This window comes from Rhinopithecus bieti, unplaced genomic scaffold, assembly GCF_001698545.2.
Source record: "Rhinopithecus bieti isolate Rb0 unplaced genomic scaffold, ASM169854v2 scaffold_15197, whole genome shotgun sequence".
NCBI classification, from domain to species: domain Eukaryota; kingdom Metazoa; phylum Chordata; class Mammalia; order Primates; family Cercopithecidae; genus Rhinopithecus; species Rhinopithecus bieti.
In genome coordinates, this window is record NW_016808366.1 from 328,629 (window position 1) to 342,440 (window position 13,812).

The 13,812-nt window shown below is 40.7% G+C and overlaps 1 protein-coding gene across 2 annotated transcripts in view; it reads left to right on the plus strand.

The window, feature by feature from the left end:
- Nucleotides 1–4,111, plus strand: part of CUNH6orf163 (chromosome unknown C6orf163 homolog) — a 20,338-nt gene extending 16,227 nt beyond the window's left edge. For both annotated transcript variants that reach the window (XM_017886630.1, XM_017886629.1), the window contains one exon: nt 3,616–4,111. In XM_017886630.1, the coding sequence (XP_017742119.1) occupies nt 3,616–4,051 (436 nt within the window). In that variant the 3' untranslated portion in view covers nt 4,052–4,111. The remainder of the gene's footprint in view (nt 1–3,615) is intronic.
- Nucleotides 4,112–13,812: the final 9,701 nt, after the last annotated feature.

Here is a 13,812-nt window from a genome sequence, read left to right on the forward strand (position 1 = left end):
TTTTTTTTTTGAGAGAGTCTTGCTTTGTTGCCTAGGCTGAAGTGCAGTGATGCGATCTCTGCTCTCTGCAACCTCCGCCTTCCAGGTTCAAGCAATTTTCCTGCCTCAACCTCCCAAGTAGCTGGGATTACAGATACTCACCACCATGCCCAGCTAATTTTTGTATTTTTAGTAGAGATGGGGCTTCTCCATTTTGGCCAAGCTGGTCTCGAACTCCTGACTTCAGGTGATCCACTTACTTCTGCCTCCCAAAGTGCTGGGATTACAGGCGTGAGCCACCGCGCCCAGCCTCATGAATTCTTTTAAGCTTTTGTAATGTTCCAACATATCTGCTTTAAAATTTAGTGTTATTCAGCACAACATGTATTAGAGAGAACTTCATCTGTATTACCCACTTATTTATTCATACATTTACTGATTGCCTGTTGTATCCACAATGGGCACCACGCCAGGCAGGGGAGATACAAAGATAAATGGGCATTCCAGGTCACACCCTCAATGCACTGCACCCCACACCACTCCTGGCTTTAATTCCACAACTTCAGGGAACTCATCAGAATGAAATTCAGAATTGCTCAGACCTTAAACCAAAGGATCAAATATTCAAGCACTAAGGCAGGCTGGGAAAAGTTGGGTCTGGGCGCGGCGGCTCGTGCTGGTAATCCCAGCACTTTGGGAGGCCGAGGTAGGAGGATCACTTGAGTCCAGCCTGGCCAACATGGCAAAACCCTATCTCTACAAAAAATACAAAAATTAGCTGGGCATGGTGGCACATGCCTGTAGTCTCAGCTACTCCGGAGGCTGAGGTGGGAGGATTGCTTGAGCCCAGGAGGCAGAGTTTACAGTGAGTCAAGATGGTGCCACTGCACTCCAGCCTGGGCAACAGGGTGGGACCCTGTTTAAAACCAAAAAAAAAAAAGAAGAAAGAAAAGTTGGAAAGGTTTTTTAAGTACCAGATTCTGTATAGCAGTAAGATATTTTGATATCAGGGAGTCTGAAAGGGATTGTCATTGAGGTTGGGAGCTGGAGTCATCCGAGATATACGTTATTGGATCAGTTTTACGTGCGCTCAATTCTGGTAGAGCCTTCCAGTTAGCCCATAAATGAAACCTCCCATTTGAGTGAGAGGAGAGTCAGCCCCACCTGGCAGGAAACTCACGCCTGCTTGTGTCAGAGGACACAGGGAGCACAGCTTCCTCCTTGGAGATTGGTCCCTGGTCATCACCCTGACAATCTCATCGACAGCCTGAGGATGTTATCAGACATCAGACTAAATCCTAAGAATGTGTGTCGATGCACACTGCCCACTCTATACACAGCATCACTTCTATTAATGGAACCTCCATTCCCCTGTGACCCAGGTTGAAAATTAGCAAGTTGGTTTTGATTCCTCTTTTTCCCTCATCCCCTATATCTTTGCAGTCACAGATTCTGGCAGCTATGACTTTTTAATATTTGCTAGGCTTAACCCTTTCTCTCCCTCTTCCCAACCCTCTCTTTTGTCATTAGTTCAGACCCTCATCATTGCACCTCAAGAATATTGTGAAATGATACAATTGGTCTCTCTAGCTCACCCCACTAAGATTAAGTTCACCCACTGTTACCTGAATAACAAGTCTAAACATTATTTTCATTGTGCTGCCCTCCTGACAATGTCACACAACTGAGCAAGCTGGGGAGTTCCTGCCCTTAAATGTAGTAAATACTTACCACAGTTCCTGCAATACAGTAAGCACTCAATAATCATTACCCTTGTTATTAATATCGGAAATAGTTGGTAGGAAAAGGAAGAAGAGAAATAGTTTAGTGGCTACAGAGGCTAAGGAAAGATGTGATTTACTTCAAGACAAGGGAAGTCTGTCAGGTTTGAAAGTCAAGTGGAAAGACTCAGAGAAGATGAGAGAATTGCATCTTGGAGGATGGGATTTAGGAGATTGGGCCAGTGGTAAATCTTGGAAAGGCTGTATTAGACTGGGAGGCAGAGGGGGAGGATTTTTATTAACAGTCATACATTTGAGATCTTAAAACCTCAAATCTTTGAGGTTCTGCTCAAACTGTGTTAACTGCAGAAATCCACTGGAAATGTATCACAGTGGCTAAGAGCTTTTGTCCTGGACTCAGACTGCCTAAGTTGTGTTGCAGATTTTGCCTCTTTTACTTATCAAGCAAACTTAGACAAATTACTTAACTCCCTGAGCTCAATGTCTTCTTCATAAAAAGAGCATAGTAATGGAACCACACTACAGAATTGGTTTTGAGAATTCATTGAATTAATGTATGCATAGAATGCTCATTAACCTGCTTGGACATGGTAAGAGGTCAACATGGTTGGCTGCTATAAATTATATATAATTCCCTACATTATAGCCAGAAGTCTATTAATCATTTAGCAGTACTTCTGAATGTGTGGTCCAGAGACCCTTCAAGGTCCCTGAGACTCTTGGAGGCAGTCCATGAGATCAAAACTATTTTCTTAATAACACTAAGACTTTATTTGCCTTTTTCACTCTTAGTCTCTTATGAATATAAAATAGTGTTCTCCAGGGTTTTGTGATATGTGATATCACAATAAATTGAAACAGTATGAAAATTCAGCTTTTACCTACTAAGCTGGAGATTAAAGAGTTTTGCAAAAAAAAAATAATTAAAATCAGGCTGGGTGCAGTGGCTCATACCTGTAATCCCAGCACTTCGGGAGGCCAAGGCGGGTGGATCACTTGAGGTCAGGAGTTCGAGACCAGCCTGGCCAACATGGTGATATCCCATCTCTACTAAAAAATATAAAAATTAGCTGGGTGTAGTGATGCACACCTGTAATCCCAGCTACTCTGGAGGCTGAGTCGTGTAAATCACTTGAACCCAGGAACTGGAGGTTGCAGTAAGCCAGGGTGCGGCCATTGCGCTCTAGCCTGGGTGACAGAGCAAGACACTGTCTCAAAAAAAAAAGTTAAATTATACCATTCTTCTCATGAAATATTTCATCGTTTTGGAAAATGTTTTTCATAAGAGATTTTCAATATTTTTTAAATGTCTCCCTTTTAGTTCATATAACTGTTAATGTCAGTACCTATAACTCGTATAAACAAAAGCTCTTTGGTTTCCTCAATAATTTTGAGAGTGTAAAGAGTTCCCGAGACCAAAAAGTTTGAGGTGACTGTCATAGAGTATTGCTCAGATAAAAATCAAGATTAAAGCTAAATCTATCCTGTGAGTATAAAGTTTTTTCATCTCTGGCTAAAGGTCAGCAGCTGGATTAATATAAAGAAATACTTTCTCTACAGAGTTTGGAACTCTGACCCTATCTCCTCACTTTTAAGCACAATGCATGTATATTTTCCTGAAAAAGGTGGTCTCAGGTTTCTAAAGTTGCCATTATATGTTAGATTAGTGGCCTCACCCTAACCCACAGCAAGTAAGTACACAGGAAGCGTCCCTGCTCTGAAAACATATTTTGTTTGTTAACAGCTAATGCAATCCAAAAGCTCATCTGTATCAGCCTGTCTCAGGCTGGTGGCTCATCTCAACAATTACTCAGTCATCTGTGTTTAAAGATGAAATTATTTTGTTTTTAGTGGCCAATCCATCTAACTTATAAATCCATATTATCCTTTGTAGCAAAGCCATGGAGGAAATCGTGAATACTGGTATCACAGTTACTAAGGATGAGAAGACCAATGTGGCCCGACTGATGAGGGAAAAAGAACATGAAATGAACGTCCTCTGTGGCATAGCTCAGAGGCAGAAGCAAGAAGAGGTACAGGAAGTGCTTCAAGAAGCAGAGAAAACACATCAGGCCACTCTTGGCAATGTGATGGATACACTGGCTAACACCCAGGGGGAGCTGCTGTCTATAGCAAAACAACTGGGAATCATGACAAATTGGAAAGATTTCCTAGAGGAGGAATTACAGGAAACCAGGATGGCATTTCAAAAATACATCAATTATACCTTTCCTAAGCTTTCACCAGGACATGCAGATTTTATTCTGCCGGAAAGAAAGAAAACACCTTCTAATCTTGTTATTAAGGAGAATAAAACAACTCTTGATTAGAAGTCTTCAACTGAAATTTCACTACAAAAGACATCATTCTAGACTAAATAAATTTACTCATTACAAAAACCATTTATTGATTTCCCAGCCTTGTGCAGGGTACTATTGGGCTGTAAGAATTTTCATGGAAAACCAAAATATTAAAAAGTACATTCCAGATTATAGTGAGCCAAGTCTGAGAAGAAAAAACAGTGAGAGGGAGCAAACTGATTAAGAGGGGAAAGGTTTCTTGGATGAAGCCTAAACACGCTTCTGTATCTGTCTTTATTCATTTCTACATCAGATATATAATTAATTATTTCAGTATTTATTGCCATAGAAAACAAGTAAAGGAAGTGTTCTTAGGTTTCTCCTGTTTTGGGCAGGTGTGCTAAGTTCCAGTAGAGAGATTATCATTTGGTGAATACAGTAGCATTGTGAATTTAAAAAAGCAGTTTCTCTCACATACAGTAGGATAACATTTAAATTCTGGGACTCCCATATAAAGTAATTCAGGAAGGACTTACTGCCCACACAACAGGCAGTTTCGGTCACTTGGTGGGTGTCAACCCAATGACCACAACCAAGGAAGATTTAGCAAGGGGATTTTATTATTTATAAGGAGTAAGGAGAACACCAGGGATAGTCCCCAAAGCAGTGTCTCCCTGAGCTGGGGGCTGGGTCAGGTTTTATAAGCATAGGGTAATAAGGCATGATCTGATTGGATCTTGTAATGAGGGGATGTCAGAAGGCATGATCTAACTGGATCCTGCCATAGGGTGATGTCAAAGCTCACTCCAGTTGGATTCTGGATCCTGCCATGCAATGTCCACTTCTTTAACTTAGTTCCCATTCCTGAGTGTGAGCAATTAGTTCCCTCTGTGTTTGAACACTTGGTCCATCTGGGCATGCTCAGGTTACATGACCTGAGGGTCCATGGCAACTGGAAAACAATGTACTACTTTGTTACATAAAAGTTGGGTCAGATTGGTCTGGTATGGCTACAGACTCACTTATATTTGCCAGTTGTAAAAGAAAAAAAAGGTGGGAGATATTTCTCAAATCCACTTCTCTGAGAACTCAGAGGCTAAGGTTTTTAAAGGATAATTTGGCAGGCAGGGGGCTGGGGAATGGGTGCTACTGACTGGTTGGGGATGAAATCACAGGAGTGCTGGAACTGTCTTTGCACACTGAGTCAGCTTCTGGGTGGGAGTTACAGGACCAATTGATTCATTTCCTTGGTATGAGTCATGGGTCCAAGTGGTGTCAGTTCATCAGGATGCAAACGTCTGAAAAAGATCTCAAACAACAATCTTAGGTTTTACAATAGTGATGTTATCTGTAGAAACAATTGAGAAAGTTACAACTCTTGTGACCTCTGGCTACATGACTCCTGAGTAGTAAGCAAGCTAGGGAACATGGCTGGTTATCACTGAACTATGCATACGTCTTAGCAGAATTCAGGCTCCTCCCATAATTCTAATATTTTGGCCTTTCATTCATTTCGCAAAGGTGGTTTTAGTCCCTGAACTAGGAGGAGGGTAGTTTTGGGAAGGGGCAATTTATCTTCCTTGCTTTAATGTTAAACAATAAATTCCTCCCATGGTTAGCTTGGCCTACACTCAGGAATGAGCAAGGGCAATAAGTTTGTGCGGTTAGAAGCAAGATGGAGTCTGCTATGTTAGATTTCTCTCACTGTCATAAGTTTTGCAAAAGTGGTTTCAGACATGAGCAGGGAGCCAAGAATGATGGGGAGCAGAACTGGATGCCCTTCCCTGAACGTGCTGGATGTACTCTCCTGATGCCAAGCCTATGGGTGAATGTGTGGAGGGGTACACTCTGTAGCTCCCTCCCACCATCCTAATGTCAGGAAAGACAGATTTGCCCTCAGGGTTCTGGAGAGAGACTAATTGCCTGTAGCAAGATGAGAATAGCAAAGTCAAGTGAAAATTGAAAGTGAGTTATGTTTTTGAAATCTCATTGGGACCCTCATGCCTGATTTTCAAGTGAAACTTAACTGAGACAGAGATTAAGTCGGACTATTTTTAAAAAGATTCCCCGAGTGGCCTGGGCACAGTGGCTCATACCTGTAATCCCAGCACTCTGGGAGGCCGAGGCAGGTGGATCACAAGGTCAGAAGATCGACACCATCCTGGCTAACACGGTAAAACCTCATCTCTACTAAAAATATAAAAAAAATTAGTGGGTGCCTGTAGTCCCAGCTACTCAGGAGGCTGAGGCAGGAGAATGGCATGAACCCAGGAGGCGCAGGTTGCAGTGAGCTGAGATCACACCACTGCACTCCAGCTTGGGTGACAGAACAAGACTCTGTCTCAAAAAAAAAAAAAAAAAAAAAAAAAAAAAAAAAAATTCCCCAAGTGAACCAATTTTTAGCATAATTTGACAAGAGAACAATAATAACTCTCCTTTGAGTACAATACCTAGAGAGGCCATTATAGACCTTAGATACTATGCCGCATATAAATTATTAAAGTTGTAAATATTTTGCAGAGTTACTTTAAAGAGAACTTAAAGAAGTCCATTTATCTTAGTTGTCTTAGATGCTACCTGTACAGTAAGAGTGCATGCAGTTCACATGGTTTCTGGTAATTAGGAAACTGTGTTAACTCCTGGAGGCCATCTGGGAAGGCCTCTAAGACTCTAAGAAATTACTGCAGTTTAATTTTCTGGAATTTATGCTACCAAGACATGAACTTTCTTTTTGCAGTAAAGGAACTTGTGCGCTAGGAAACAGATGTATAGCATCACTCGGACAGATGGAGAAGCCTCCATCCTAATCACAAAGCACAAGGAGTTGGGCAGTTTAGTAATCACTGGACTTTTATATCACCAAGAAGTCACTCTGATGGTTTCTTTCTCCAACTCTGATTTCATCTGACTTATTTAAGGCTTGTGTATTTTAGGCCAGGCATAGTGGCTCACGCCTGTAATCCCAGCGCTTTAGGAGTCTGAGGTGGGCAGATCGCTTGAGCCCAGGAGTTCAAGACTAGCCTGGACAACATGGTGAAACCCTTTCTTTACAAAAGGTACAAAAAACTAGCTGAGTGTGCTTGTGTGCACCTGTAGTCCCAGCTACTCAAGAGGCTGAGGTGGGAGGATTGATTGAGCCTGGGAGGTTGAGGCTGCAGTGAGCTGTGATCCTGCCACTGCACTCCAGCTTGGAAAACTGTATTAGTCTGTTTTCACACTGCTGATAAAGACATACCCAAGACTGGGTAATTTATAAAGAAAAAGAGGTTTCATGTACTCACAGTTCTATGTGACTGGGGAGGCCTTACAATCATAGCAGAAGGCAAAAGACACATCTTATATGACAGCAGATAAGAGAGAATTGGAAACCAAGTAAAAGGGGTTTCCATTATAAAACTGTCAGATCTCATGAGACTTATTCACTACCATGAGAACAGTATAGGAGAAACCACTCCCATGATTCAATTATCTCCCACCAGGTTCCTCCCACAATGTGTGGGAATTATGGGAGCTACAATTCAAGATGAGACTTGGGTGGGGACACAGCCAAATCATATCATTCTGCTCCTGGCCCCTCCCAAATCTCATGTCCTCACATTTCAAAACCAATCATGCCTTCCCAACAGTACCCCAACATCTTATTTCAGCATTAACTCAAAAGTCCACAGTCTAAAATCTCATCTGAGACAAGGCAAGTCCATTCCACCTGAGCCCATAAAATCAGAAGAAAGTTAATTCCTAGATACAATGGGGGTACAGGCATTGGGTAAATACAGCCATTCCAATTGGGAGAAATTGGCCAAAACAAAGGGGCTATAGGCTCCATGCAAGTCCAAAATCCAGTGGGGCAGTCAAATCTTAAAGCTCCAAAATCATCTTTGACTCCATGTCTCACATCCAGGTCACACTGATACAAGAGGTGGACTCCCAAGGCCTTTGGCAGTTCAGCCCCTGTGGCTTTGCAGGGTATAACCGCCCTCCTAGCTGCTTTCATAGGCTGCTGTTGAGCATCTGCAGCTTTTCCAGGTGCACAATGCAAGCTGTCGGATTTACCATTCTGGGGTCTGGAGGATGGTGGCCCTCTTCTCACAGTTCCACTGGGCAGTGCCCCAGTGGGGACTCTGTGTGGGGGCCCTTCAACTCCACATTTCCCATCTGCACTGCCCTAGCAGAGGTTCTCCATGAGGGCCCTGCCCCTGCAGCAAACTTCTGCCTAGACATCCAGGCATCTCCATACATCCTCTGATATCTAGGTGGAGGTTCCCGAACCTCAATTCTTGACTTCTGTGCACCTGCAGACTCAACACCATGTGAAAGCTGCCAGGCCTTGGGGTTTGCATCCTCTGAAGCCATGCCCTGAGGTATACCTTGGCCCCTTTTAGCCATGGTTGGAGTGGCTGGGAAGCAGGGCACCAAGTCCCTAGGCTGCACAGAGCAGGGGGAACCCTGGGCCCAGACCACAAAATGATTTATTCCTCCTAGAACTCTGGGCCGTGATGGGAGGGTCTCCACAAAGATCTCCGGAGACATGTCCTGTAGACATTTTTCCTATTGTCTTGGTGATTAACATTTGGTTCCTTGTTATTTATGCAAATTTCTGCAGCATGCTTGAATTTCTTCTCAGAAAATGGGTTTTCTTTTCTCATTGTCAGGCTGCAAATTTTCCAAACTTTTATGCTGTTTCCCTTTTAAAACTGAATGCTTTTAACAGCACCCAAGTCACTACTTGAATGCTTTGCTGCTTAGAAATTCTGCCAGATACCCTAAATTATATCCCTCAAGTTCAGAGTTCCACAGATCTCTAGGGCAGGGGCACAATGCCACCAGTCTCTTTGCTAAAACATAGTTTTACTCCAGTTCCCAACAAGTTCCTTATCTCTATTTGAGACCATCTCAGTCTTGATTTCATCGTCCATATCATTATCAGCATTTTGATTAAAGCCATTCAACAAGTGTCTAGGAAGTTCCAAACATTCCCACATTTTCCTATCTTCTTCCAAGCCCTCCAAACTGTTCCAACCTCTGCCTGTTCCCCAGTTCCAAAGTTGCTTCCACATTTTTGGGTATCTTTATAGCAGTACCCCACTACCTAGCACCAATTTACTGTATTAGTCCATTTTCATGCTGCTGATAAAAACTTACCTGAGATGATAATTTATAAAGAAAAAGAGGTTTAATTGACTCACAGTTCCACGTAGCTGGGAGACCTCACAATCATGGCGAAAGATGAATGGTAAAAAGCACATTGTACATGGCAGCAGACAAGAGAGAATTGAGAACCAAGTAAAAGGGGTTTCCCTTAAAGAACCCTCAGATCCTGTGAGACTTATTCACTACCATGAGAACAGTATGGGGGAAATGGCCCCCATGATTCAATTGTCTCCCACTGGGTCCCTCCCACAACACGTGGGAATTACGGGAACTACAATTCAAGATGAGATTTGGGTAGGGCCACATTCAAACCACAACAGCAACAGAATGAGACCCTGTCTTAAAAAAATAAAAATAAAGCTTGCATATTTTAGCTTTAGGGGCCTTATTTCCACTGATATCATGTAGACACTATTTGGCAAAAGTTAGGTTCATTTACAGAGAGAGGATTTAGACACTTTGCTACCTCTAATAAAGTTTTATTTGTGCTTGTCTGGGATCACTTAGAAAAGGAAGGAAAAAAGTACTGCCATTTGTTGTCTGCTAATAGTAAGCCAGACAGCATGTGAGTGCTCCACCTGCATTATTCAACTGCTGCATCACAGCCACCAGATAAAGGCATTCAGGCACTTGAGGGTAGTATTCTGCCTGGTTCCAATTTCTGCCAGTCTGTTTGAAAATTGCAGAACCAACTATTTCTGACTTTAAATTGCAGCATTGAAAATTTTCTTTTTTCTCTAGTTAGTTCTAAATAGAAACACTTTTATATTGAATTGAATAAAGTTAAAAGTATCCCTTAATATAGAGCAACTGCATGTTAGGTCTTAAATTTTACATTCTTAGACATAAAAGAAGGGACAGTATATTTCCTATATGTTGAATGCTTCACATCAGGCACTGGCTTTATACACATTGTCTGCAATTCTGTCAACAATCCTCAGAGGTAAGAATTAATTATTCTTACTTTATACAGAAGTAAATTAAAGTTTATCAAGATTAACTTACCTAGGGTCACACAGCTGAAAAATGATGGATGCCATCCCCAAATATCCTACTGTACTTCTAGCTCTATATTGTTATGTATATATTGTAAAAGCTAATATGTATTCTGTACTTACATGGACAAAGCACTCTAGGTATTTATCATATACTATATTAACTCATTTAATCCTTGCAACAACTGTATGACATGAGTACAATTTTAACCCCTATTTTACAGATAAAGAAACTAAGGAACAAAGAAGCTAAATGTTTTTCCCTAAGCTCAGTAAGATGGTAAGTAGCAAAGTTAAAATTCAAGCCCATCTGTCTGCCTTACTCTTAACCACATGTGGTATTTCTTATTTACCTTAGGAACTTTTCCATCTTGCCTACTTTGGGTATCTGTTTCCCATCATTGGACTTTAAGACCATAAAGGACTTCCTCTGCTGAGGACCCAAACTGAACCCCAAGACCAGGCAGTATTCTTGATATACCACTGTATGCTGCACAGGTATACCTCATCCCCTCACCCCAACTCAGTGTCCCCAAGTGGTGCTATTTGTTTCATTTGCCTATTTTAAAGATATTATTTAGTTACATAATAGAATTAGCTAATTCTATAGATGTCATTCTTAATTACATTATAGTTTTTAATTTTATATTGCAGCTTTTAATTCGATGTATGAGATATTAATTATTGATTTTGTTTATTCAACATGCATCAAGAAGCAAACTACCATATGTCAGGTGAAGATGGTTGTGTTCATGGTACATAAAATAAGGAGTAGTCCTTACAATTAGAGAACTCAATGAAGTGGATAGAAAGACAGTGAACACACTTGTTATGTGTATTAGTCTGTTCTCACACTGCTAATGAAGACATACCTGAGACTGGGTAATTTATAAAGGAAAGAAAGAGGTTTACTGGACTCACAGTTCCACATGGCTGGGGAGGCCTCACAATCATGGTGGAAAGCAAAGGAGAAGCAAAGGTACGTCTTACATGATGGTAGACAGAAGGGCATGTGCAGGGGAACTCCCCTTCATAAAACCATCAGATCTCATGAGACTTATTCACTATCACAAGAACAGCAAGGGAAAAATCTGCCCCCATGATTCAATTACCTACCACTGGGTCCCTCCTATGACCACGTGGGGATTCTTACAATTCAAGGTGATATTTGGATGGGAATACAGAGCCAAACCATATCATTATGATTGAGGGCTGGAGAAAAAACAATAATGGGCATGTAGCACCACTTAGTTGATATTATACTATACTGGTGGGTGCCAACACTTAGAATCAGTAGCCTTCTAGCCTAACTTATTCTTGCTTTGTGCTAAGTCCTCTCCACATTAGTGAAGGAATGGCTTGATTCAAAATTTGATTTCAGCATACAAAGTGGATTCTACCGTGTCAAAGACAAATTTTCCTAGTTCTTACGTTTGTTCTTCTCAGGATTTCAGACGGTCAGGATAATGGTTGTTTCCTCTATTGGTTCAGGACAATAGGTTTGTACCTGACAAAATACTATCTCTGGGTTCTTTGGAGTGCAGACAATTCCAGACTCTTTGGGAAGGGCCTTGGGAGATATATATAAAAAAAAAATCCTACAATTGTGGTCACCAGTTCCAGGGATCTCAAGAGGGTCAAGGTCTACCTAGAAATTTGACATTTTGTTTTGCAATTTTATCCCTTGATTTCTGGATAATTCATTAAAAAGTAATTTAGTATCCTTTAATTACAAATAAATGAAAGAAATAAAAGATGTGATCATCGGAATAATTAACTGAAATAAAAGATGTCATTTTACATTAATATGGTTTCGTAGGCTCATGGGATCAGTTAGCAAAAGGCAATTATTTGTATACCATCCTCATGATTTTCACCTACAAAACCATTTTGTATTGCTTGTCATAGAATCTAGAAGTCATATTTCTAGTATGACTTTACTCAAAGAAATTAAAACATATGTCCATACAAGGACTTGTATACAAATGTTCATAGCAGCCTTATTTATAATTGCTCCAATTTGGAAACAGCCCAAATGCTCATCAATTGGTGAATAAATAAATTGTGGCACACCCATGCAATGTAATATTACTCAACAATAAAAAAGAATAACAGGACAAATCTGGAGGATTGCTTGTGGCCAGGAGTTACGACCAGCCTTGGCAAAGAGTGAGACCCTATCTCTACTAAAAAAAAAAAAAAAAAAAATTCTACAAATTAGCCAGATGTGGTGGTACATGCCTGTAGTCCTAGCTACTTGGGAGGCTGAGGCAGGAGAATTGCTTGAGCCCAGGAGTTTGAGGCTGCAGTAAAAGCTATGATTGTGCCACTGCACTGCAACCTGGGCAACCGAACAAGACCCTGTCTCTTTTTTAAAAGTCAGTAACATACATGTGATGTCATAAACCTCAAAAGCATTATGTAAATTAAAAAATCCGTCCTCAAAGACTTCTACCGTATGATTCAATTTATATGAAATTTTAAAAGATGCAAAACTCTCATGACAGAAAAGAGACCAATGAGTGGTTGCCAAGAGTCAGAGAGGATGGGAGAGAAGCCGACTGTGAAGGGGCATGGGAATTTTCCAGGGTGACAGAAATGTTCTATATTATGACTTCAGTGATGATTACACTACTGTGTACTTTTGAGATGCATCTAATTGTGCACTGAATATTGGTGAATTTTATGTTTATTAAACCGAATAAAGCTGATTTCAAAAAATCATTCATAAGTCGGGAGCGGTGGCTCACACCTGTAATCCCAGCAGTTTGGGATTTCTGCATAGTAGCAGTATAGTGACCTGGGATTGGGCTGCTTACGTGTGAATCTTGGTCTACCAGTTGGTAAGTGGCTGGCTTTCAACAAAGTGCTTATTAAGCCTCAGGTTTCTTCACTTACAAAATGAGGATAATAATTGCACCTGGTCCACAGAGTCATGCCATGGATTCAATAGAATGCTTAGCATTGTACCTGACTTACAATGGTTCACACTAAGACTTTTTCACTTTACAGTGGTGAAAAGGCAATGTGCATTCCGTAGAACTCATACAGCCGTTTTGTTCTTCACTTTCAGTAAAATATTCAATAAATTACCTGAGCTATTCAACACTTTATTACAAAACAGGCTTTGTGTTAGAGGATTTTCCCCAACTGCAGGCTAATGGAAGTGTTCTGAGCACATTCAAGGTAGGCTAGGCTGAGCTGTGATGTTCAGTGTATCAGGTATTAAATGCATTTTTGACTTACAATAATTTCAACTTATAATGAATTTATCAGGACTTGATCCCACCATAAGTCAAGGAACATCTGTACACCAACTGTTGGTTATTATTTTTCATCCCCACAAGACATATATTGTTCTGCATTTCTCATGCAGATTCTCCAGGCTTTTATTCTAATTTTTAAAATGTGCCAATTTTATCATGTTTGGTTTCTCCAGTCTTTTATGTATTCATGTAGATGTCGGTGAAGTATAGTTTATGCTTGTAGGCTTTAAAATATATTTAGTCAATGGTGGGTAGAACTTTTATTTTAGCTTAAAAAATTAATCTTATAAAATGCCTGCTGACATTTAATGTAAGAATTATTTTAGACAATTCATGTTTTTTCTCTTTTTCCCTGTGGAGTATATTTATTGACTACAGA